Source organism: Schistocerca nitens, chromosome 1 (genome assembly GCF_023898315.1).
Source record: "Schistocerca nitens isolate TAMUIC-IGC-003100 chromosome 1, iqSchNite1.1, whole genome shotgun sequence".
Taxonomy (NCBI): domain Eukaryota; kingdom Metazoa; phylum Arthropoda; class Insecta; order Orthoptera; family Acrididae; genus Schistocerca; species Schistocerca nitens.
Window position 1 is genome coordinate 572,882,489 of NC_064614.1, and position 25,936 is coordinate 572,908,424.

The window sequence follows — 25,936 nt, forward strand, 5'->3', positions numbered from 1 at the left end:
GGTTTCATTAATGAAACGTAATTATGCTAAGTTAGTTTGATGTTTTCCTTTGTCTTGCTAACAAAGAAAATTCCTTCTGTGTAATGTATGAGCCGTTATGATAACTCTGCGATTGGTGTAACTCTTCATGTGTGGTTTGAGAGTAAAGTGTTGAAGGTAGCTCTACTATGTTTGTCTAACAACTGACGAAAATAAATGTTTAAACAGATGCCACTTGATGTATAAATTGAAGGGAAACCCTGTACAAACATTATGCTGAGAACAGTTGTAGGTCGGACTAGTTTTATATCACAATAAAAAGCTTAAATGGCCAATAACGTCAGTGATCTTGATAATGATGAATGTATATACTGCCCAGCAACCAAGACGTAGAAACAGAGAAACCGATACAAACCACCACGAATAGTTACCAATTTGTAGGAAGGTTTCAGCCATGGCGTGGCCACTCAAGAGATATTTTAGAGAAAGGGAGGTTTTGGGCTTAACTCTGTTGATGTTCAAGTTTCTGCAATAGGGCCATTACGCCACCCTAAGTTCTCAATTTTGGAAAAATGTAAAAGGAATCAGTTGTTGTATTATTTTTGCAACCCCTACTTTCTTACAAGTTGGAAAGCAACAAGTAGATTCCTAAAGAACACTATCTACAAATAATTCAACTTGACAATGCCTGACACCAATGGATAGATCTGGCTACATATACGTTATGAGCAAAATCCTTATCTAAATGTTTGACAAATGTCAAAATAATACTCAGGTCAAAAAATAATTAAGACAACATGTGTAGGTATTATTCGAAACATATATGCAGTGTATACACACAATGCAGTCTTAGGTTAATTGTTTCATTTAAATATCACTTACCCAACTTACGGTCTTGGTCAGCGCAACACTATGTTAAGAGAACCAATGCCTACACACGCTTAATAAAAAACTAATTTTATTCCCACGTTTAAAATGCCTGTAGCTGAACAATTGTTTTTATCGAAGACACTCAGAATTTCACACACAATGTATGTTTGTCATAAATATTTTGGTAGGAAAATCGTTACAAAGTATTTAGTCACTGTACTAGAAACAGTTTACTCCTTAATGAAACATAAAAAAATGGAATCCTAAAAATAGAGGGCATTAGCAAAGGCCCTTTTTATTTAAGGAAACAGTATGTTATTACATACGTACCGTATCTATGGTACTACTGGTATTTAAACATCTGTGGGCCAGCCATTTTATAATCATTCTTGTACATGTCAACAGATATTAATAAACTCTCTGTACAACAACGCTCAATCCACTTTTGGACGGTTCTGTTCACAGTTCTGTTCAGTATTTCCTTAGAAATGTTACACTTTTGCACACAAGTACTGTATAACAGATACAAAAAACATAATATTTTCTAATGTGAAAGATTTCTATTTTCATTGATTGATCACAAACTGAGCACCAAATGTTGTCACTGTGTTTTACGAATAATTGTATCGGGTTTTCTTCTGTACTGGTTCTGCATGCAACATCTGTCAAACGATTTCTAACAAAGAATAGAATTTATTGTTTAGAAAATTCTCGCAATCTTCGAGCTGACTGACGTAGCTTTTTGCTCACTTATATTACTATATATTAGTATTCTTACATTAAATATTTACATTGTCTTATGAGACTAATGTACAATAGACATAAGATAATATAAAAAGTAACTGGAAGAATGGAAAAAATATTACACAATATATAAACGAATTCCTTTGGTCTTGTAATGTCAGCAGTGTGATTCAGAAGAAGAATGTCCCAGTATCTGCTGCTGAACGCGCTGCTCAATTTGCTGAAAATACAAACGTTCAGTTAGTGCAGTTCCCAGGTGGTACGTGTTACTAATTTTTACCTTACGTTAATGTAAAAATCAGAACGAAAAGGCACTATAGCTATCTATTCTATTGAACTACGGGAACAAAGCATTCTATTTAAGAGCAAGGCATCGAATAGTAATAATAATTATTATTGAAATAATACAGTCTGTATTCCTGAAGATATAAGCTCCACGGACGGAAGCAATTATTCATCAAACCCTGAAAACTGGTAACTATTGCAATTTTTCTCCTGAAATACCCATTTACTATAGTTAATTTCCATAAGAGAAAGGACGTGAGCGCCAGGAAAATGTGAATTTTGTTGCCTCGGAAATTTTCTGGAAGTGTTACTTCAAGGCGAATTTCAGATGATTCTACATAGTGACCATGCACATCGTATTGCGCTGAAAGTGTTACTGATACATCGCTTGTTATGAAGGAAGATAAATTGTAGGGTGAAACTGAACTGTTCGTAAAGACAACAATGTGGATACTCGTTCTGTAAAGATGAACACTTGCCAAGCTCGGCATGGTTCTATAGCGCGAGATTGAAATTAATAAGAATATAGTCGGCCGAAACGCATACAAAACGAGACAAATCGCGCATCAAGGGGATACAGTATAAAAGTGACTGAGAAAAGCTTCGCTCTTACAAGTACCACGAAATGGAAATCGTCGCTCAAGGGCAAACAGCTGTTACTGCAGGATTATTAGTAATTCAAATATCGGTCCTTAGCTGCTGGAAATATATTGTTCACGCATAATTACTTAAGTTTGTCTCGATGGCTGCTTCGCTGATCAGGATACGCAATAATCTTATCGAGAGAAATTTCCGTGAGAGGTGAAAGGGAGGAGCGTGGCTTAGCACACCGTTTGGCCGTCCATATTTAAGTCTTCCATGAGTTTTGTTAAGTAATTAAGACGAATGATGGTTCCTTTTGAAACGATTTAAACTTGTTCCTCCTCACCCTCTCCTAATAGAATTGTACACCTCCCTAATAACATTGTCATTAACAGAGTGTTAAAACCCAAACCTACGTTCCTTACTTCCCTGCAGTAAGTGTCGTAAGAACTTAAGGAGAAGCTAGTTTAAGCCAGCGGCCTCCAAGATGACTGCAGCTTACTGCCAGAACCTATCCCGAGGTCTGCGTGAGTAGCACCTGACTTACACTGAACTGAAAGTGCCACTGGCGTGTACTTCGACGTTGATAATCGTTCTTCAGTCTGGGGCTGGTGTTTCATCATAGTGAATGTAAACCTTCACTCTGTAAATAAATGTGCATACACCATGTGATTGTTTGTAACAGGGACGATTAATGGTTGAAAAGCAAACACACACGAATGTTTTTTGTATTCCTCAGGGCCTACAGAACAGTTTTGTGTATGTTACACCATGACGCTGCTACTTTTTGAAGTTTTACAATTAGATGATAAGTTTATTTCTGCTGCCATTTTTAAGCGATCTGGAATTACATAGCAGTATTAGTATATACAATTTTTACATTACATATCTGATTGGTTTTGTAACAGCGTGTCGAGTACTTACTTCCGTATCTCATCTTGACGTTGTAGCTGTCAAACATTTCTGTGTATTGTATTTGCAGTGTAGTCAGTTCCTTTTTTAGTCATCTATGGAATTGTGTGGTGATTACAGATTCTTAGTATAGGTTTGTCGGAGTAGTCCTTTGTTATCATGTTATGTATTACCATGTTCTAACATTTCGACGAAATTTTCAATATGACCCTTTTAGAAGGAATAGAAATATACACACGCACACGAAAATACCCAAACAAAATCCTAAACAACAGACTGAACTTAAGCGTAAAAATTTTACTGAAAATTTCGTCGAAATTTTAGAACACGGTAACAAGTGACACGATAAGCAAAAAAAACTTACATAAAGCACAGCCTTACGTTAACAGACTGGCAACATCGTATGCAGTATCACTTGTGTCACTGAAGCCAGTCCTTTAGAAACGCAATATGGCGGAGAGCGCAAGGACGTGTGAGCAGCTGTTTATTTACTGAAAGAACAGTCGTTAGAAATTAGAATAAACTGATAACTACGTTGCCTTTTTAGTTTTGACACAATGGTCAATACATGCCTGTATTTGGCTGTATTTTTCATATAGCAGACGGAAGATACAAGGAGAGGAACTGGTCTCAATGCAAGCCTAACTAGAAACATCCTACGTGTTTTTGCCTTTGCAGTGTCTGAAGGCTCAAATGTTCAAATGTGTGTGAAGTCTTATGGGACTCAACTACTAAGGTCATCAGTCCCTAAGCTTAAACACTACTTAACCTAAATTATCCTAAGGACAAACACAAATACCCATGCCCGAGGGAGGACTCGAACCTCCGCCGGGACCAGCGCCTTAGACCGCTCGGCTAATCCCACGCGGCTGTCTGTAAGCCTAAATAATTACAGGACCGTTTTGTATTATCTGAGATACTGACAGTTTAAACATTTTATATATATATTAAGGGTTTTAATAAACCTAGTATTAACAGACGTAGCTTAATGATGTGTTTTTAACCAATTTTGATCAACTTCGGCTTTTCTTTGAATAGAGTGCTCGTTATGCAATTGTTCCATAAGTAGAACGCGCTATTTGGCGTTAGTAACAAGTTCTTTATTTATTTGCGTGTTCTTACGAAAACTATAGTCTGCTTCAAACGCGCGTGCGTGCGTGTGTGCAGCTTTATCTTCTTCTCATAATACTGTTCTATAACGTATGTGTTAAACTCAACTATTAGGCAGGTATTTGCTTAACAGCAGAACTTGTTTATATTACCGACTAAAGCTTAGAACATCATTTCGTTTCAGAAAACCATTTTAGTCCCATATACAATCTTCTGACGCCGCCATCTCACCTCACCAAACGTCTGGCTTCAGTAGAAGAAGCGTTTTTGCCAGTCTAGTAATGTATGTCTGTGACACAAACCTCTGCATAGACTATAACCACCACACACTTCCATAGATGAATAAGAAATACACTGATCAGCCAGAACATTACGACCAGGACCTACTGTCGATATAAACCCGTCCAGGTGATAGCAGCGTCACCTGCCGAAGTATGATTGCTAGTCAGACACACGCACGGTACATGTAGTATCAGTGAGCTTGCTGTACGTGTGTGGAATGGGGACGGCGATCTGAGTTTGACTGAGGACACATTGATGTGGCCTGGAGGCTCGGCACGATGCTTACGGAAACTGCACGACTTGGGTGTTAGCGAAGCACTGTGGCGTCTTCAACAGATGGCGCAATCGAGGTGAAACCACGTCCAGACGTCGTGGGGTTGGCCGGCATCCCTTCATTACAGATATTGGACGTCGCTGGCTAGGTTTACTGGTAAAACAGGACAGGTGGCGAATTGTGGCGTAACTAACATCAGACTTTAATGCTGGGCAGCGAACAAGCGTGTCTGAACACACAGCGCACCGAACACTCCTTACGATGGGCCTCCGCAGCCGACGACCCACGCATGTGACAATGTTAACACCACGACATTGGCAACTACGACTGAAATGGGCACTTAACCGTCGACAATGGATATTGGAGAAGTGGCACAGCACAGCATGGTCCGATGAATCCCTACTTTCTTCATCGGGAAGGCGGGAATCCGTCGTCTTCCAGGGGAACACCTCCTTGACACTTGTACTGCGAGACGGAGACAAGCTGGCAGCGGCTCCATGCGCTCTGATAACATTCACGTGGGCATCCATGAGTCCAGTGGAGGTCGTGCAAGGCACCATGAGGGCCAAGGAGTCCCGTATACTGGTAGCATCCCACACACACCCCTTCAAGATCATGTTTCCCAACAGCAATGGCATTTTTCAACAAAATAATGCGCCATGTCACAAGGCCATGAGAGTGGTGGAGTGGTTCGAGGAACACAGTGGTGAGTTCTAAATGATATTCTGGCCTCCCCAAATCGCCAGGTCTGAAGCTGATCGAACACATCTGGGATGTGACAATGTGGTGTCAGAGGTCATCGCCGCTCTCGCTGGAATTTACGGGAATCAGGTGATTTTATGGGCAGTTGTCGTGCCAACTCCCTCTAATGACTACAAAGGCCTGATTGCTTCCCTGCCACGATGCGTCACCGCTTTTATCCGTGCCAAAGGTGGACATAATGTTCTCGTCGATCAGTGTACGTAACCATACAACATCGTTGACCTCTGTCAAGTAAAGCTGTCAAATTTATAGAAAACGAAAATTACAACAAAAATTACTCAGCGTCTATTGTTTAAGATCGATCTCTCTCTCTCTCCCTCCCTCCCTCCCCCTCTACACACACACACACACACACACACACACACACACACACACACACACACACACACACACACACACACAAAATCCAACTTGGGCTACAAATACTATACACAGAAATATGTGTCAGTTATATCATCGATGAGATACGGAAGTAAGTGCGAGATACAGAAGTAAGTACTCGACACACTGTTGCAAAACCAAACAGGAATATAATGTAAAAATTGCATATACTAAGATACCTATGTATCTGCATATAGCTTCAAAATGACAATGCAGCCGAAAGAAGCTTGTAGCTTAAGTGTACAACTCTTGAGTAAAGCTTAAAAAATATATTCGTCCTGTTGTAATGTACATAAATTGACATACAAATGTGTATAGACTTATTTGTCTTCAGGAAAGCAGAACTGAATACATAGTTGAAACTTAGGAAAAAGATTCGGTGCTTTAGTTTTCTCTTGCATTGGTCTCCTGGAAATGAGCGATGACATTAGTAGGGGAAACCCTTTTAATTTCTTTTCATCTCACAGATATCTCTTATCCGTCAGAAGCCCTTCCGTATTAAGGAACTGTACTACATACTTACTGTTGTCCGATTAGTATCAGAAGAGGATAATTAGTATCCATTTGGAGAAAGAGAATTTAATCAGAGACTGCAGTTGATACAAGTATGTTACCACTCCAGCAGGCAATATTAGTGGAACATTAGTATCAGTAGAACAATGCAGCAGAAAGGACAGACCTTCACCATCGAGCCCATGATTAGTATGTAAGAATCGGTATTGTCTGGTTAGTGTTGAGTATTTGTTTTCTTACCCTCTGTATGGATTTGTTTCTGGCGTGTCTAGCAAGCAGCTCAAGCTCTGTAAGGTACGCAAGGCTTTCGGACTTAAAGATTGCACCTTCCAGTTCTGGAGTTAGCATTGGTGGGCTGGTCTTCTTCCGTAGCAGAGACTTCACGTTCCATTTTGACGTGCTGGCCCTCAGAGTCGACGCAGGGCTCGGGCTCGATTCCAGCTTAAACTCCGGAATAGAGCTACTGCCATTGGGAACGCTGGAAGCCCTCACAGGTGGCTTATCTTTGCCATCCCTCAGTACGACGTTCTCTCTGCTCCCCGCGCTCACCGGTGACAACCTGGAGGGCGCCTCTGTCTTACCGGCGACACTGTCGCCGACCGAGCACTTGCGCGGCTCGGGAGCCTCCTTCACCTCTATCTTAGGTGGGGGCGGAGGTGTCCTTTTCTTCTTCTCCGGCGCGGGCGCCTCGGTAGTGCCCGCCGGAGAATACAGAGAGATAATGGCAGCTCCACTCGTGTTGCAGATGGCGTAGGATACCTGCTGCTCGGCCCCACCGACAAGGTTGCAAGAGCTACCAGTGACAGAGGGCGGTTTGGAACATGTGGGTGTGGGCTGTTTCGAATTGCCGTGAGACGGCGAGCTGTAACCGGAGGAGGACTGCGACCCACTTCCGGCGGAAGCGACTACTACGACCGAAGTTGCCTTACCCTGCGAGGAGTCTGCCGGCAGCTCTGGCGGCGACACGCACTCGCTCAACGTCTTTGTGCTACCGCTGCCGCTGGCGTCACTGTCCCGCCACTTCACTCTCACCACGGGCGCGCTTCCCCCCGGCAACGCCAGCTCGGCCCCGTTAATCGACCTGCACGTCTCAGACGGCGTCTCTATCGTGTTCGGCGACTCGAGGTCCTGTATCAGCTGCAGCGCCGCCTCCAGCTCCTTGGAGAACTCCGTGTCGCTGCCCTTGGGCTCGGTCCGCTGCGAGTTGTCCAGCGACGAGCCCTGCAGGCTGTTGCTGCCCTTCGACTCTGTCTGAGTGGGCTCGGAGCAGTCCTCGACCGTGACGCTGTCGCAGGTGCTCTGCGGCGACACGGGCTGCTGTTGGTGCAGCCTCTCCTTCTTCGAGCGGATGGCCTGCTGCAGCTCGACCATGAGCGAGGCGTACTGCACCTTCTCGGGCACGTGCAGCACCTCGACGGCGGCGGCCTTGCTGAAGGTGTCGCTGCGCGGCCGCAGCGAGTGCGAGGACTTTGCGTGGTCGAGCGTGCCGCGTGCATCGCACTCGAGCGACTGGCGGCTCTGCTCCGCATTGAGGCTGATGGCCGTGTTGAGCCGCGACCGGTACAGCGTCGGCTCCGTCAGCCTCTCCAGGCACTCGTAGATGGGCGGGTTGAAGCTCGAGTCCTGCGACGAGCTCTCGGACACGCCGGCCGGCGACGGCGTCCTCGAGAAGCTCTTCATGTAGTTGAGGCTGCGGCCGCCGTTGCTGTCGTCGCTGACGGGTTCCACGTGCACCGTCGGGTTCACCAGGAACATCTTCTGGTCCAGGCTCTGCTCGTCGCAGATGATGTCGACCTTTGGAGTAGAGTGCTTCCGAGAGCTGAACGTCTTAGTGTCGTACGGTACATTGTTATTTGGAAGCTTGAGGTACGGAGATTCGTTCTTCGACGACGAGGTAGTGTCGGTATCAAACACCCAGGATTGTGCGTATTGGCTGTATATATTCTGCGCCTGTTTGGCGACAGAGCTCGTTTTTTTCTGAAAAACGAAAACAAAAATTGCGTTAAAACGCGATCGTGCGCTGTTACACATTACAAGTGACATCTGAAGTTACCATTAAATAAATGTCTTACTCTCGGTATGATATACTCGATGTCCGACACCTGTTCGTGCACAGTTTTTGGCTTCTGTCTCCTCTGCATGGAGCAATAAGTGAACTGCGTGTCAAAAAACGATGTGATAACTGCCAGCGCCGAACTAATACTTGTAGTTATGCGAGCTGTTGAAAAAGAAAAGGGAATTCACATTATATTTATTCAACAACATAAATGAGGCTTGCTGACAGATTAAAACTGTGATGGAATGAGACTCGAGCCTGATCCAATGCTTTCTTGGAGTATTGTAACAAGATTATTATAATAATAAAATAGTCAAATGTTTAGGTTCGAGTCCCAGTCTTCACACGTTTTTTAATCTGTGAGAAAGATACAATGCAGCGTGCAATCCGTTGCAAGTTGTATGACTCATTCTTGGAAGAATACAACAAAATACTGATCAACTCTGCATTTACATTTAAGTTATCAAAAATACAAAGCAACAGTTTCTATTATAGAACTGACTTAAGTTCATGAAGTTTCTTGCGCTCTACGTAGTTTATATTCATCATTCGTTCTGTATCGAGTTTTCAGCTTCAACACTTGCACAGTGGATAATATTTATACAAGATAGTTGTTTGAGACCACGACAATATAAAGGAGCCGTACAAATATCTATACACATCTAATAAATTACTGCAGTGTTTGGACTAACTTTCAGTTAGAAGACTGCTTCACGTATCACGGAGGATATGGGTGGAAATTGAGATGCAGTTAGTAGTTTCCTTTGTCTCGAAAATAGAAAGCCAGATAAATTTCCCTCGCGTATTTATGTCCATAAACTAAATTAGAAATTGTGTTACACGTGGCAAACCAGCCGCAAGTTCAGAAAAACGAATGCTACAAACATAAATGTGATCATCACTGAAATCCCAGAAAGTAAATCCACAGCTGTATGTGGGATGGAGAGAGGGACATAGTCACAGATGGCGTAGCGTAGAAATCTTATCAGCATGCTGTACAAGAGTTTTATTTGCATTATGTGTGACGATCAGCTGTATAATGGAATGACGACAATGAAGATTTGTGCCGGACCGGAACTCGAACGCGGATTTCCCGCTTATCGCAAACGGTCACCTTACCATCTGGGTATCCTAGTACGACTCACGGCCAGACACAAGCTTCAATATTTCGTCAACCATGTGTCTGTACTCTTACATCCATTATGTATATCCTTGTACAGGGGAGGCATTTTACTCTAAAGTCGGCGGATAGATATGAGATTGCAGCGCCTGTGTTATTCCGAATTATGATGCAGTGCCTGATCCTTCGGACATGGATGCACTGCAATATCGTATTTTTTTGGATGGTTGCGCCCAAGTTGAGGCAGTTTCAAGTATTACTCCTCAACGTCATGTATCTGAAGGATGACATTATTGCTTGAATGTCATCTTTCTGATTGTTCTCCAACTGTAGAGCTTGGGTACGGGACTCGACAGCAAAACTAATCTTGACATCTTTGTGGTCAACTAGATTCGGGACATTTTTGAGGACTGCTGTTTACGCCATGACTCAGTCGGTGCTTGCTATACTGAATTATTAAGTCATTGAAAGCAAGCACTTAGAAGCAAGAACGCAGGTCTTGCTTTGAAAACATTTCCTTGGAATTCAGGAAAGTGCCTCTTGTTATTTCTTCCACTCTGGAATTATTATATGGCCGTTTTTCGTGGGGTACCAGGAATATGTTTCCTCGAAGACTGCGAAACAATCGGGCGTACCCTACACAACACTGAGAACAGCCTCATCGGCCGGATCTTCCGCTAACAAAGACAATGCAATGCAATGCTGCACTTAAGACGGCGTGTGTCGAATCCAGCACTAGCACCAATATCCGTTGCGCTAGCACCAATATCCGTTAATACTGAGTGGATTTCAGAAGCAGAAACATTACTGTGCATGAAACATAAATGTAATATCTTACTAGCCGAAAAATCTTACGGAGGACCAAACCATCGTCGACCGATTGCGAATGGAATGAAACTTGCTCTGGAAGGACCTAATGAGCAATATGGCGTGCAATGTTCACAAAACTGGATATTGACAAACTGTCTGCAGGTATGCACTGCGTAGATGACATCGAAATCCTTATGACTGACTGACTGACTGGGGGTAAGGAATTAAACAGCGCGGTCATTAGCCCCTCAGTCAGGGGTTCGTTCATCCGGACGCAGTTATGTCCACCAGGAATGTGATCAGATGAAGTACGTAGGAGTGGTAAAAGCGGGGCATTGACAGCAATGCTGATGAGACAGCTGAAACATCGTTTATAGATAAGCAAGAGTAAATGGATCGCATCGGTGCGTACGTTAGAGCTGACCAGTGATATCTCAGCACACAGTCATGGAGAGAAACTGCACCCGCATCTGACCCTAGCCAACCCGATTACGGGAGAAGAAAGCAAAAGAGTAAAGAATGCTGTCTAGTCGAGGGCTCCAGAATAATACAAGGAAAAAATTTAAAAATGGAACGACCATCAGCTGGACCCTAAATAATAAAATAAGACCTGAGAAGTAGTTAAGACCGCACTTCGGCCTCCCCCAAGACTATGCACGCAAAGGGAGCAGGCCCTCCCACACCCATTCCGCCCTGATCCATCGTAGGCAAAGCGTTAAAGAGGAGGATAGCACAGCACCCACTGATAAACTGCGCTACTCCTGAAACAGGAAAGAGTGCAGCAGAAAAAACCGCAAACCTCGTAAAAGCAATTAAAACAGATATAAGAGCGGATGGCAGAGGCAACAAGCATAGGAGTCAGGGTCGGGGGTCCTCCTGACCCAGTATGTGGAAAGTTACGCCCCCAGTCACCATGCTCCCGCCCCGAAGGCAAAGCGTTATATATAATAATAAAACCCACTTTTACCGAGAAAAAGGAGAACCAGTTCAGTTGTCCGTGAGTCATCTGTCAACATAAGAAGCAAACAATTCAGAAGTCCACGCTTAGCATGTAGAGGCAGGAGGAAGGAATATCCCACCCGGATATGAGCAACAGTCTGCAAGGCTCCACAACGACAAAGGCCCATTAAGTAACATAAAACCATGGGTTAGCCTGGTATGACCAGTGCAAAGGCGACACAGGAAGGTGACTCCTTCCAGGAGGAATGGAAGAAAGGGCGCCATGCATCAGTAGTCTACTTGATAGTGCCGAGTTCATTAGAGTGGACAGTGACTCACCGGATGTCGTTACGTCTGCGAGTGTGCACAGGTCTTATTTGCACCGGAAAAATCCGCATTTACGATGGTCAGAATGAATGGGGGACGAGTAATCGCTTCTTTTGCCTAATTATTGGTCACTTCTTTCCCTAGGATACCCACATGAGTTGGGGCCCAGAGAAAGACAACCGAGGAAGGTCAGCGAGAAGGTCATGAATAGCAGACACCACAGGGTGACAGAAGCAACAGCATTCAATGGCCTGGACGTTGCTCAGAGAGTCATTACTCATTAAAAAGCGGTCAAGGGAAGACAATTTAATACACTCCTGGAAATGGAAAAAAGAACACATTGACACCGGTGTGTCAGACCCACCATACTTGCTCCGGACACTGCGAGAGGGCTGTACAAGCAATGATCACACGCACGGCACAGCGGACACACCAGGAACCGCGGTGTTGGCCGTCGAATGGCGCTAGCTGCGCAGCATTTGTGCACCGCCGCCGTCAGTGTCAGCCAGTTTGCCGTGGCATACGGAGCTCCATCGCAGTCTTTAACACTGGTAGCATGCCGCGACAGCGTGGACGTGAACCGTATGTGCAGTTGACGGACTTTGAGCGAGGGCGTATAGTGGGCATGCGGGAGGCCGGGTGGACGTACCGCCGAATTGCTCAACACGTGGGGCGTGAGGTCTCCACAGTACATCGATGTTGTCGCCAGTGGTCGGCGGAAGGTGCACGTGCCCGTCGACCTGGGACCGGACCGCAGCGACGCACGGATGCACGCCAAGACCGTAGGATCCTACGCAGTGCCGTAGGGGACCGCACCGCCACTTCCCAGCAAATTAGGGACACTGTTGCTCCTGGGGTATCGGCGAGGACCATTCGCAACCGTCTCCATGAAGCTGGGCTACGGTCCCGCACACCGTTAGGCCGTCTTCCGCTCACGCCCCAACATCGTGCAGCCCGCCTCCAGTGGTGTCGCGACAGGCGTGAATGGAGGGACGAATGGAGACGTGTCGTCTTCAGCGATGAGAGTCGCTTCTGCCTTGGTGCCAATGATGGTCGTATGCGTGTTTGGCGCCGTGCAGGTGAGCGCCACAATCAGGACTGCATACGACCGAGGCACACAGGGCCAACACCCGGCATCATGGTTGGGGAGCGATCTCCTACACTGGCCGTACACCACTGGTGATCGTCGAGGGGACACTGAATAGTGCACGGTACATCCAAACCGTCATCGAACCCATCGTTCTACCATTCATAGACCGGCAAGGGAACTTGCTGTTCCAACAGGACAATGCACGTCCGCATGTATCCCGTGCCACCCAACGTGCTCTAGAAGGTGTAAGTCAACTACCCTGGCCAGCAAGATCTCCGGATCTGTCCCCCATTGAGCATGTTTGGGACTGGATGAAGCGTCGTCTCACGCGGTCTGCACGTCCAGCACGAACGCTGGTCCAACTGAGGCGCCAGGTGGAAATGGCATGGCAAGCCGTTCCACAGGACTACATCCAGCATCTCTACGATCGTCTCCATGGGAGAATAGCAGCCTGCATTGCTGCGAAAGGTGGATATACACTGTACTAGTGCCGACATTGTGCATGCTCTGTTGCCTGTGTCTATGTGCCTGTGGTTCTGTCAGTGTGATCATGTGATGTATCTGACCCCAGGAATGTGTCAATAAAGTTTCCCCTTCCTGGGACAATGAATTCACGGTGTTCTTATTTCAATTTCCAGGAGTGTATAATGGAGGGCTTTGTTAACGGCTCTCAGATCCGCCATAAAAACATTATATGTTCCCAGCAACAACCGGTGTTTCTGACCTGCAGGAGAAGTAAAAGCACATTCCTTCCTACCCACAGTTTTAGATGAAATGGTTTGGTCCTAATTCGTGGACTGGACACCAACCAAGAGGGAGGGGGCCGGGGTACAGGACACACATGGAGAGTAAATTCTGAAGAGGAGAGGTTCAAATGGCTCTGAGCACTATGGGACTCAACTGCTGAGGTCATTAGTCCCCTAGAACTTAGAACTACTTAAACCTAACTAACCTAAGGACATCACAAACATCCATGCCCGAGGCAGGATTCGAACCTGCGACCGTAGCGGTCTTGCGAAGAGGAGAGGTGGAGGCCTTTGCAGAGTGCTGCGCATTTCGACTGGTAATCCCACCCAAGGGCGGGCGTCGGGCAGTCGATGCCCCTTGTATGCAAAAGGATAGGATATATTGGATGACCAGCAAATTGTCGAATCGTAATTGCATAGGAGACCAAGAGTTGCCACCATCTTAACGGTAGAGGGAAAATCCCCACTCTGACAAGCAGACTGCCTACAGGACTAGTTCAAAAGGACACACCCCAAGAGAAGTGGACAAGGAAGTAGAGTGTTAAACTTTAGCATGGAGCTAGTATTTAGTCGACGTATATGGGATTGCTTAGTCAGTTATTTGTCAAAGAGGATTCCCAACTGCATGGTACCCAAATAGAGCTCTGGGTCAGAATGGACCATAGTGGGACAACAGGAATGCATTACCCGCAGTCTGGAGAGAACTGAAAACCACGAGAAAGGGCCAAATGAGGCTCATTGGATGGTGCCTTGGAATTGGTGTCCAGCCACGGCTACGGACTGGGAGCCGTACCAAATGCAGAGATTTTCGACATACAGTGTAGGGGTGACCAGTGGCCCAACAGAGTTCACTAGCCCATTGATGGCAATGAGGAAAAGCGTGACATTCAGAATGGAGCCCTACAGAATGACGTTCTCTGGGATCCATGGAGAGCTGAGTGTAGTACCAACCCTAACTTGAAACAACTGGTGGGATAAAAACTGACGAATAAAAATCGGTACGGTGTCTTGAAAACCCCAGTCATGGGGTTAAGTAAAATGTGATAGTTCCAGGCAGTGTCGTATGTTATATGTAGATCAAAAATACACTGCAATACGGTGTTTACGTTCAGAGGAAAACCTGTCTGATTGCAATTTCCACCCTAACCAGACTGTCGACTGTTCATCACGGAAACCACAATGACAGGGGGACATAACGCCCCGAGATTCGGGAACACAGCATAATTCGAGAGCACCCTTCTTTTCAAGCAGTTTGCAGAACGCGCTGATGATGCTAATCGATCATTAACTGTTTATGGATGTTAGGCTTTTGTCTGACTTTAGGACAGAGATGATGTTACTGTCTCGCCATTCTGAAGAGAAGACGCTTTCGAGCCTAATATGGTTGGAGATCCTGAGGTGATTAGGCCATTGGATAACACTCAGATGTCTGATCATATCACTGTGAATGGAATCCGGGCCTGAAATCTTATTCTGAGGCGAGACAACAGCCTTAAGAAGTTGCCAGTCACTGAAAAGTTCATTATGCAATGCGGCATGGCGAAGGGTGAAGGACAGGGGGATATCTTAAATTTGGCACTTATGCCTTTGGAAGGCAGTCACATAAGGACACTGACATCATCGCAAAGTGGGTCGCAAGGTGTTCAGCAAGAGATCATGTGTCAGTGCGAAGATCACCCTGCACTAAGAGACACTGTACAGTTCTGTATATTTGGTGGAGCAATAGACTACAGAGCTTGGCCTACGCCTGGGTTGAAGAGAGACACACTACTAGAGAAGGAGTATCACTCCCAATATTCCTTTGTACTAAGTTTAATTAGATAATGAGTCTTAGCATGAAGTCGCTTAAAATGAGGAAATTGGTCCGTGAAGGATTTTACTGGAAACGCTGGAAGACTCTTCGGCGATCCTGAACAGCTACGGCAATGTTTCTGGCCCACCATCGCACCAGCTGACCATGGATGGGACCTATAGAAAGGGAAAAAGCGGTTCCAGCGGCCCAGGTAATCGCGTTGGAGACATCTTGCACAATCTCGTCGGTGCAATCTGACACGGGGCGGGGCTGGGGAGGGGGAGGGGGGGGGGTGAAACCAACAGCAGAGGCATAAAATCGCTAGTTGCCATCTGGCGGTGGCGAGGAAGCGACAGGATCACTTAAAAGTGGTCACTGTCACGAAGGTCGCCATGTAGTGAAGAATGTAGTGAAGTCACAAGATTGGTGGAAAAGGTCAAAGTCGACAGCTGAAAAGCTGCCATGGAAACACTAAATGGGCAGGAGTATCATCAGTAAGAGGAGATTGATCATGGTCGGTAAGATTCTAGTTAATTAGAGGCCACAACCTGAGAGAACTGCTGCATCTCTCTACAGGCCACCAAACAAGGAATACAAATTTACAGAAACGTTGTTTTGATTCTCAACCAATGAAGCACGTTATAGGTCACTTTAATTCTGATAGTTCTTTAAGATATAAAGAGAGACAAAAATCACAAAAATCTAAAAACTGGCCCGAATGCATGACCCAAAGTTGTCCTAATAACAGTGGCCGAAGGAAGAGCGGTTACAACCCGGATAATGTTTTTGCTTCGGGTCGTGTTACTTACCATACAAGAAACGTATTGCAAACCATTGCCAAGGACACAACACCGAACTTTATATACCATGTATAAACAGTTTTTAAGCCAGAAAATTTTTTATTCCAGACAATAAAACTTCAAAAGCGAACTCGGCGATTATTCTTCTGACAACCTAGATGAAGAAGTCATTAAAATAAGGCCTGGTCAAGAAAATTACGAAGATTTTGTGGGGAAAGTAAAGAGTTTCTCTCGTGAACACATTCCAAAAGGCTGTAGAACAGTGTACTTACCTGGAAATGATAAAGACTCAAAAACTCTTCTTAAGAGGTATGAAGATCTCTTCGAAAACGATCCTTCCTCCAAAGAGAGAGCACAACAGAAAAACATCCAAGCCATATCAACATCACTAACAGAAAAATGGCGTTGTCTTCTTTGAAGTTTGGACAGGAAACGTTATAATCCACTAGCTTGGTAATTATTAAGAAACCTTAACGGTAATACTACAGTTTCATATTCAGAAGTGACCAAGGTCAACACTAACTAAAAGCACACTAGTTGCGGTCCAATAGGAAAACCATGAAATGATAAAAAGTAATTAATTTGAGCGATGTGAGGAGAATGACCATCTAGGCACTCCATACACAGATCAAGCACTACGCACTTGTAATCATCATATGAAAAGTAACAAAACTGCCGGTTTTGATGACATGAAATTGTAGCAAATAAAGAACTTTGGCTCTGTAACTATGACTGGATCCTAAAAATGATGAACAATTGTGAAGCCCAAATCATAATCCCAAAGATCTCGCGCAAGGCGTGACATTGCTCAAACCAGGCAAAGAACCGAATAACCCCAAGAACTTCAAACTTCTATCACACCTGTTCAATACGTTTAAAATGCTAGAGAGAAAGATTTTTAAATCGTGTTTCTGACTGTCCACAGGAAGATCATTACGGAAGAGTCATGTTTCAGACCATCAGAGTCCTGTACTAGCAAGATACTTACGCCCAGCACGGACAGCAGATTACAAGAGTTCCTTATGTCAATCTTAGGGTTGCTTATTATAAAGTCTATGATAAGAAACTAGCAAGGAAGCTATACAAAACAAGTGAGGACTACTGACTGACTCAGTTTATTCTGTGTCTGCTGCAAAACAGATACTATTTGTCACTCTAAAGTACAACTTGGGTCTAGTATTGGTCTTCCCCATGGAGATCTGTTGGATAGGATATTATACAGGGTGAATCACCTAAAACTTGCACCGCAAGTATTGCGGAAATGGAAAGATCTACTGATGTGCGGTTTTCACTGAATGGATTGGTAGGCAGGGGCTCGTATTGTTAGCCTATCAAGAGACTGTGGAAAGTATATTTTTTATGCAAGACCAATTTTTTAAATGGAACGAATCTTACATTAAAATTAGTGCAAATTAGAATGTCAGTGGTGTTTGTTGTAGGATTCTAGTGCGAGTCTTTTACGAGATATGGTATTTTAAAAGGTTTCCACACCAACACTTATGCAATACCTGTGGTGGCACGACACTAAAGAGCAACGCAAGTGCGTACACTAGTTATGAGGATTCTGAAAATTTGGAAATTTGTGGTAAGGTCTTATGGGACCAAACAGCTCAGCTCAGGTCATCGGCCCCTAAGCTCACGCACTAAATCTAACTTACGCTAAGACCAAATACATACACACACACACACACACACACACACACACACACACACGCACGCACGCACGCACGCACGCACGCACGCACGCACGCACGCCTGAGGGAGGACTCGAACGTCCGACTGGGGGAGCCGCGCGGACCGTGACAAGACGCCCTAGACCACGCGGCTACCACGCGGAGCGCGGATTTTGACCGGAATCGAGACTGCTGACGGTCACAAGCTGTGTTAAAAATGACCGCCGGCAGCGGCAGTACGCGTTTACAATCTGGTATGGAACGACTGCGCTCACGGCTAGCATTTCAGCGGAGATGTCCGAGCAGGCTGCAGTAATACGTCGTTGTATGTCACTGGGTAGAGTTGGAATGTCCTTGGCGGGCCGCTGTGGCCAAGCTGTTCTAGGCACTTCAGTCCGGAACCGCGCGGCTGCTACGGTCGCACGTTTAAATCCTGCCTCGGGCATGGATGTGTACGATGTCCTTAGGTTTGTTAGGTTTAAGTAGTTCTAAGTCTAGGGGACTGATGACTACAGATGTTAAGTCCCATAGTGCTTAAAGCCATTTGAACCATTTTGAATGCCTTAGTAGACAGTGTCTTTTCCCACAGAAAATAGTCAACAGGCGCCAAATCAGGGGAACTGTTCGGTCAAGGTAGAGGTTCTCTGCGTCTAATCCAACTATTTGGAGACAATTCGTGGAGACGTGCTGTAGTACATGGTGCATTACGTGTTGGTTCAAATGGCTCTGAGCACTATGGGACTTAACATCTGTGGTCATCAGTCCCCTAGAACTTAGAACTACTTAAACCTAACTAACCTAAGGACATCACACACATCCATGCCCGAGGCAGGATTCGAACCTTCGACCGTAGCAGTCGCGCGGTTCCGGACTGAGCGCCTAGCACCGCTAGACCACCGCGGCCGGCATTTACGTGTTGGACAGCCATCACGTTGATGCCACATGTTCCTTCTAGTCTGCAGAGAAACGTCTCCTAGCATCCGTGGAAGATGGTCTGTTAGGAGGCTGAGATACCGTGCGCGTTCTTTGTTCCGTCTACGAAACATGGGCCTATGAGCTTATGGTTCACTATGCCACACCACACGTTTACACTCCTTGGACGCTGACATTCTGACGAGCCTAAGGACATTGTCAACAGACCAATAGTGAATGTTTAAGTGGTTTACCTGGCCATGATTGGTAAATGTGGCTTCATCACTGAACTAGATACACGATACATCTGGGATATCCTGTCTTAATGCCCATGTACAGAATGTAACACGAATCTCTCAATCTATTTCAGTCACCTCTTGATGGAGAGAGATGTGGTAGTGATGGAACCTATGTCGATGAAGAAAGCGTAGGACGCTTGCCTACTCACGCCACTTCCTCGTGCGACTGCTTGGAAGCTAACGTGCCGATCAATTGCGACAGCAGCAAGAATATTATTTTCCTCCTCTTCTGTCGTCACTTGTTTCCTTCTGTTACGTCGTCTAGGTGTTACACTACCAGTTTCACATAACTGATTGAATAGGCTGATAACTGCCGAGTGGTGAACGTCTATTTGGGTATCTTGCCATATACACGGTACAAGAACGAACTACTTTCTTCCTACACTATCCAGACAGCATGAGCATGTCTGCTTTTTCTGCATTGGTAAATCCCATCGTCCACTCACGACCGACTACTTCGACTGTCACACGCTGACTCACTAGCAACTCGCAATGCACTCAAGGAATACGCAAGCACACTCAAGCAAACAAACAACATCGTGCCTAGCACTTACGCAGGTCGAATGGCACAAACAAGTATTGGTATGGAATGTTTTCAACATACGGTATCTCGTAAGCGACTCACGCTAGAGCCCTGAAACAAACACCACTGATAATCTAATTTACATTACTTGCAGTTTGTCAATGTCCATAGGCATTGTTCCATTTAAAAAGTTTGTTTTTGCAGCAAAAAATACTTTCTAGGTATCATTACAATCTGTTTATCAACTAACAATACGAGCCCCTGACTACCAATACATTCTGTGAAAACGGCACATCAATAACACTTTCCATTTCCGCAATATTTGCTATGCAAGTTTTAGGTGGTTCACCTCAGACACTCGACTCGGGGAACCGCTCCGTCATGTACGCAGACGATACAGCTGTCGCTGATCAACGAGCGACATTTGAGGAAGTAGAATCGAAGCTAGCATCTGCCCTCTACGAACTTGCTATCTGCTATGACGACAACCACTTCAAAACCACTCCGGATAAAACTCAAGTGTGTGCATTCCACCTACGCAATAAAGCGAAAAATTGAACATCACATGGAAAGGACGCAGCTTAAATCACTATGTTCACCCCGAATACGTAGGGTTAAAACCGGGCCATGCCTTAACTTACAAACAACGCTGTATATACACCAGACAGAACTTATGCACCAGGAGAAGTCTCGTATACAAACTGACGAACACCACGTGGTGAATGCAGCCCAACGTTCTTAGCTCATCCGCCCTTGCTCTGCGTTTCTCTGCTGCAGAATACGCCGCTCGAGCGTGAAGGTGCTCTGCACATGCTAATCAAGTTGCTGCTGTAGCGCTTCATGAGACATGCCGCATAGGCACATGCTGCCTAAGGCCAACTCCAGTCAATACTTCCAGTTGTGTGGAGACTGGTGACAGCATAGACTGAAACGAGAAAGCAAAAAAGAGAGATCCAAGGCATGCATTGTTGGGAATTCGCGCATTTCCATCACTACTGACATCCAGAGGAAGCTTTTTCCTTATAACAGCATCAATTCCAGCTTCAACAGAAGCCTGCCGAACTGAGCTGTGGAGAACAAAATCCCCTGGAGTATTATGGCCAGCAGAAGAGAAGCTGCCATTAGGCTGCCATCTCCAATAGGGGGCGTGGACAACCCTCAAGCAGAATGACGAAGTACAAGACTAATTTGAAGGTTGGGCACCAGTAATGATCTTTTTGAGTGTGGGGCAAGGTATAACTCTCAACACTTGTTGGTTTGCATTAATCTGAGTGATCCACGTTACATGGAAAACTTTTTGGGCACCTAATAACAATGCCGTTTTGGCTGCTGAATATTTGACACAAGAAGTGTGAAGTCTCTTAAGGGTTAATATTATATTGTAGTATCAGGATTATATTTGCTTTGGTGCCTTTTTGGGCTCTGATAAATAAAAACATAAAATCCCCTTTCGTAATCACCAGATTTACCGCCGAGATAAGACTGCCCCTCTGTTGAATCTTTTCTGAGGATGCTTCACAGCCGTTCAAGGCAGTCGTCGATCGAACCATGAACCACTATTAGCCACTATTGATTCGACCAAAGCTTTTTTTTCCTTCACTCTCGGCTTGAAAACAGAACCACGCTTATGGAGAAACTAACGCAAAATCTTTAAGTACAGTGTCTATCAATAACGGTATATCTCACACTGTCACTTACATGAGCTCCTATCGATAATTCAACCAGCGGCATATGGACGCCTCAATAGTAAAACATGCAAGTAGTTTTATAGATCTATTCCCACGCTCATAGATAATTTAAAAAATTAAATTAAAAACCAAAGAGAAAGATCACAGTACACTACAGTTTGAGCTCAGGTAATCATGCAATCGTTACATATGAGTTCAGGATCAATAAGCGAACAAAACATGTTTCAACCATTATCTCTTGGAGGGAGTCACAGATGCTATAACGAAACTGAAATAGATAGAAGAAAATAGTTTTGAAAACACTGCGAATACACTTACCGTAGAATATCAGTTTCCGTAAATTATTCTGACTAATTAATTTGCTAACATCCTCAGTCAAGAACAGATTCCACTCTCCAACTTCTAGGACGACGAGATTCACTGCATTGAACGCCAGTATCGAAATGGCGAAATACAGCAACGATTCTTGTTTCTTTGGTGTGAGATCTCCTATACATGCTAGCATGGCAGCTCCAATGCCGATGACAATGTTCTGAAAGGAAGAAAATATCTGAGTTAGTTCGGTATATCTCACAAACACATTGCTACTATCTAAGCAAGAATTACGAAATCACTTCACAACAAATAGTAAAATATTACCGGTGCATACTGTAAAATGAGTTTATTAGAAGCAGTTGCTGAGCGTAAACTCTCAGTCAGTAACGGTAGATGCGTCACTGATCATCGGAGAAGTAAGACATCCGACACTGTGGATACCTTACAAGCATCACGAGACAACGGTGCAATGAAGTGTCACTATAAATTACCCTAATCGTTTTGAAACATGGAAGTTCAAAATATTTTGTATACAACTGATGGCATCTCAAGCCTTAGAAAAAGAGATGTATTTTTTTGCTGTTATCGTTCACATCAAGCGCAGCCTGAAGGTGGTGTCCACGAGAATAAATTTGAGGACTGTTTTGTATCTCTCCGCACAGAACTCTCGCGGTGCTCATGAGCTATCACATAGCCCAGATCGGATAAAATTTCCTTTCCAGATCTTTATAGCTAATACCCTACGATACACAGAACTTTATATACGATAACTCTTGACCCAATTAGGCCGACACTGGTTGAAGACCGTCGTACAAAACTTCGATTACTGGAAACACTTTTGTAAGAGACATTTATTACTGTCAAGTTTTTAAGCTTCAGTTGACGCGTTTAGCGGCAGTAACATCATAAGCAAATCCGCATTTGAGTACGAAACCAGTGCTGAAATGTTTGAACATTACAGATAGACTGAACTATCCTGGCATCTTTTGAATGAGGACGAGCTAACTACCCCTGAAGTTTGCCTTGTACGGGCGTCCATTTAACAGTTGAGTGTGGTGAAAAACGACTGTCGGCGAGAAGCAGTAAAGCTAAATACAATATCTTATGCATATAATATTGTCTTATACACAAAAGTACGCCAGTCATTAAGTGACTCAGGAAAAGCAAGACCAGCTTTGCAACGTTATCATAGTGAAATGTAATGGCACATCAATTCTTAGCTTCTCTGTCACGGTACATTCAGAATTCCCTACTGGGATTTCAGCTTTTCGTTTCCTTTTTCTCATATTTACAAAGTGACTCCCTCACTCTGTTCAGCACAGATACATTCCACACTGAACAAAAATTATTTAAATAAATTCTCCTAAGACGATTCACTTATTTAGCATTAATTATTTATTGTAGAAATCATTAACCTTGTTTTCAAAATGAACTGTACGGATAGCTACTGCCACAGTGAAATTTATTAATGAAACGCATTCAGTAGTGTATCAATATTTTAAATGCTGGATGAGAAAAGTACTTAAGAGAGTAGGAAGAAACAGCAGCAACCAAGTATTCTTGGAAAGAAGAATGAATGAATGAATGAATGAATGAATGGACTCTGCTTTAACAAACTATAAATACCGTGGGCCATTTTACAATTATTTTACGCATAAATTTTACACAAGGACGTTATCTGCGCCGAATATCTTTGGTAAAGTTTCTGCATGTAGCACCCCAGTTGACATTGTAAGTCGAAGCTCTGCTACATTCACCTTTGAAGTCATCAAGAAGAAATCACCCTCTTAGTGCCCCGATGCCAAGGGTGCTAACAGGACAAGGAAGTGGCGCGTAGCTTTTAACGCAAGGACAGACTATGTTTAAATTCAGTTCCGTCTCCACGCATTTGTGTAAAACTGATTCCATACGAAGTGCCAGTGACGGAAGCTTTTAACAGGAGTCGCTCGCAGCGCGCGTAAGCTCTGCTGTTTAACGGCACGTGCCTCGTCAGGCGTGAAATGCGAAGCTGTGCGACGCAGCAGCAGCAGCCGCCGACTCGCGTAACGTAACACGTCCTACAGCCGACCTTGGGCCGTGCCACATCCCACGAGTAGTTTCCTGTACCCAGCACAGGAGCGGCGATGAAACAGGGAAAACAAAGTCTGCAGCTGGTCATCTTTATATCTACATACGGCAGCACTACTAGAATACTAACGAAAAAGTTAAACTGAATACTGCCCAGAACAAACGCAATTCCGAAAAAAAATGTTATGCTTTCTGTGGTGTCTGCAAGGATACTTAACCTTTTTGCACACTAGAGCTATAAATGTTTCCTTGGAAATACTGAAAGGGATATTACCACTACAACTTTCAAATTAAGATGCAGGGACAGCGCAGTTTGTTGCACTCTGTGCGCCATACATTCTCAAAAATCGGACGTTTCCTTCGTTGCCGTGATTTATCTCTTTGCAGCCTGTGATCATTTCTAAGATTTCTTTTTTGTGTGTTGGTCATTTTTCATTAACTTTACTTTATACTTATTTTTCTAATTGCTACTCTTAATTCAATAAATATTTTTTGCCTGTCATGTCCACTGTGAACAGAAGCAAGTACTACAATTATTATTATTATTATTATTATTATTATTATTATTATTATTATTAAGCATTACAATCCATGAAGGCTTTTTGCTGCAGAATGGACAATGTTGAACCACTTTGCTCTGTCTTTACAAGTAATTTGCCACTGTCTGTCATGTCCTAGTTTTCTGAGATCGTCTTGAATATTGTCCAAGTATCTCATGCGTGGGCGTCCAAGAGGTCGTCTTCCGGTGGGAATCTCTTCAGTCACTTTCTTGATGGTCCTGTTTGGTGGTGCTCTGATGACATGCCCTATCCATTTCAGTCTTTTGGCTTTAATTTTGGCCACTATATCGGAGTCTTTATATAATTTGTAAATTTCATTGTTATTTAGCAATCTCCATTCATCACTGATCCTATCTCTTATGGGTCCAAATATTTTTCTCAAAATTTTTCGTTCAAATACTCTTAATCTGTTTTCCTCTTTTTTTGTGAGAGTCCAGGTTTCAGATCCATAGGTGAGTACTGGTATAATCAATGATTTGTATACTTGTAGTTTGGTGTTCCTAGAAATTAACTTGCTTTTGAAAACTGTCAAGAGACTATAGTAGCATTTGTTAGCCTTCTGAATTCGTGATTCTATTTCAATTTTTATGGAGTTGTCAGAGGTTACTATTGTACCAAGGTAATTAAATTCATTTGTCTTTGTGAAAGCTGTGTTATTAATTTGCAGTACATTATTATTTGATGGATAGCGGGATAAGATAAAGTACATTGTTTTGTCTGTATTCAGCTGGAGGCCTGTGCCATTTGTGGCTTTAATTAATTGTGCTGTAAGAAGCTTCAAATCATTCTCACTGTCAGATAATAATGCAATGTCATCAGCGTATGCTACAATATTAATTTTGCTTTCCAGTTGTGCTCCAATTTGTAGTAGCTTTACTTTTTGAATTATTCTATTGATTACTATGTTAAAAAGAACTGGTGAGAGTGAATCCCCTTGTTTGACTCCAGTTTTAACCTCAAAGTCTTCAGAAAGTTTGCTGGCTACTTTTATTTTGTATTTTGAGTTTAAAGTGCAAGATTTTATTAAATTTATCAATTTGTTAGGGATGCCAATCTGCCTCATGCACTTCCATAAATATTCCCTGTTGATACTGTCAAAAGCTATTTTAAAATCAATGAAAAGCATATGTACATTTTGATTGAATTCATATTTCTTTTCACCCAACATCCTTAGGACATATATATTGTCAATAGTCGATCTGTTAGGTCTAAATCCACATTGGGCATCATCTAGGGAGTCTTCAACGTAAGGTTTAGCGTTTCGTCGACGAAACGGTCTTCAGCGACGGTCAGTCAATTGCTGTCATATCCATCAGGCAACCGAGCTACACGGGAAAGTGTCACCGTGATCAATCCACTGTTACCAAAACAATGCAAAACCTGTCGCTAGCAAAAGGTGCAGATTATAAAGACATCGGACGCTAAAACCACGTAATCCCACGAATTAGCAGAGGTATATCTTCTATGAATCTTAAGAAGACCAGTTCAAGGACAATTTTATGGATTTGTTCGTCGAGCTTTTAGG

At 43.9% G+C, this 25,936-nt stretch overlaps 1 protein-coding gene across 4 annotated transcripts in view; it reads right to left on the bottom strand.

Moving 5' to 3' along the window:
* Nucleotides 1–1,110: 1,110 nt before the first annotated feature.
* Nucleotides 1,111–25,936, bottom strand: part of LOC126255078 (adenomatous polyposis coli protein-like) — a 507,167-nt gene continuing 482,341 nt past the window's right edge. For all 4 annotated transcript variants that reach the window (XM_049955366.1, XM_049955365.1, XM_049955363.1 and 1 more), the window contains 4 exons: nt 21,788–22,001; nt 8,767–8,912; nt 6,935–8,671; nt 1,111–1,813 (listed from right to left, as the gene is read on the bottom strand). In XM_049955366.1, the coding sequence (XP_049811323.1) occupies nt 1,751–1,813; nt 6,935–8,671; nt 8,767–8,912; nt 21,788–22,001 (2,160 nt within the window). In that variant the 3' untranslated portion in view covers nt 1,111–1,750. The remainder of the gene's footprint in view (nt 1,814–6,934; nt 8,672–8,766; nt 8,913–21,787; nt 22,002–25,936) is intronic.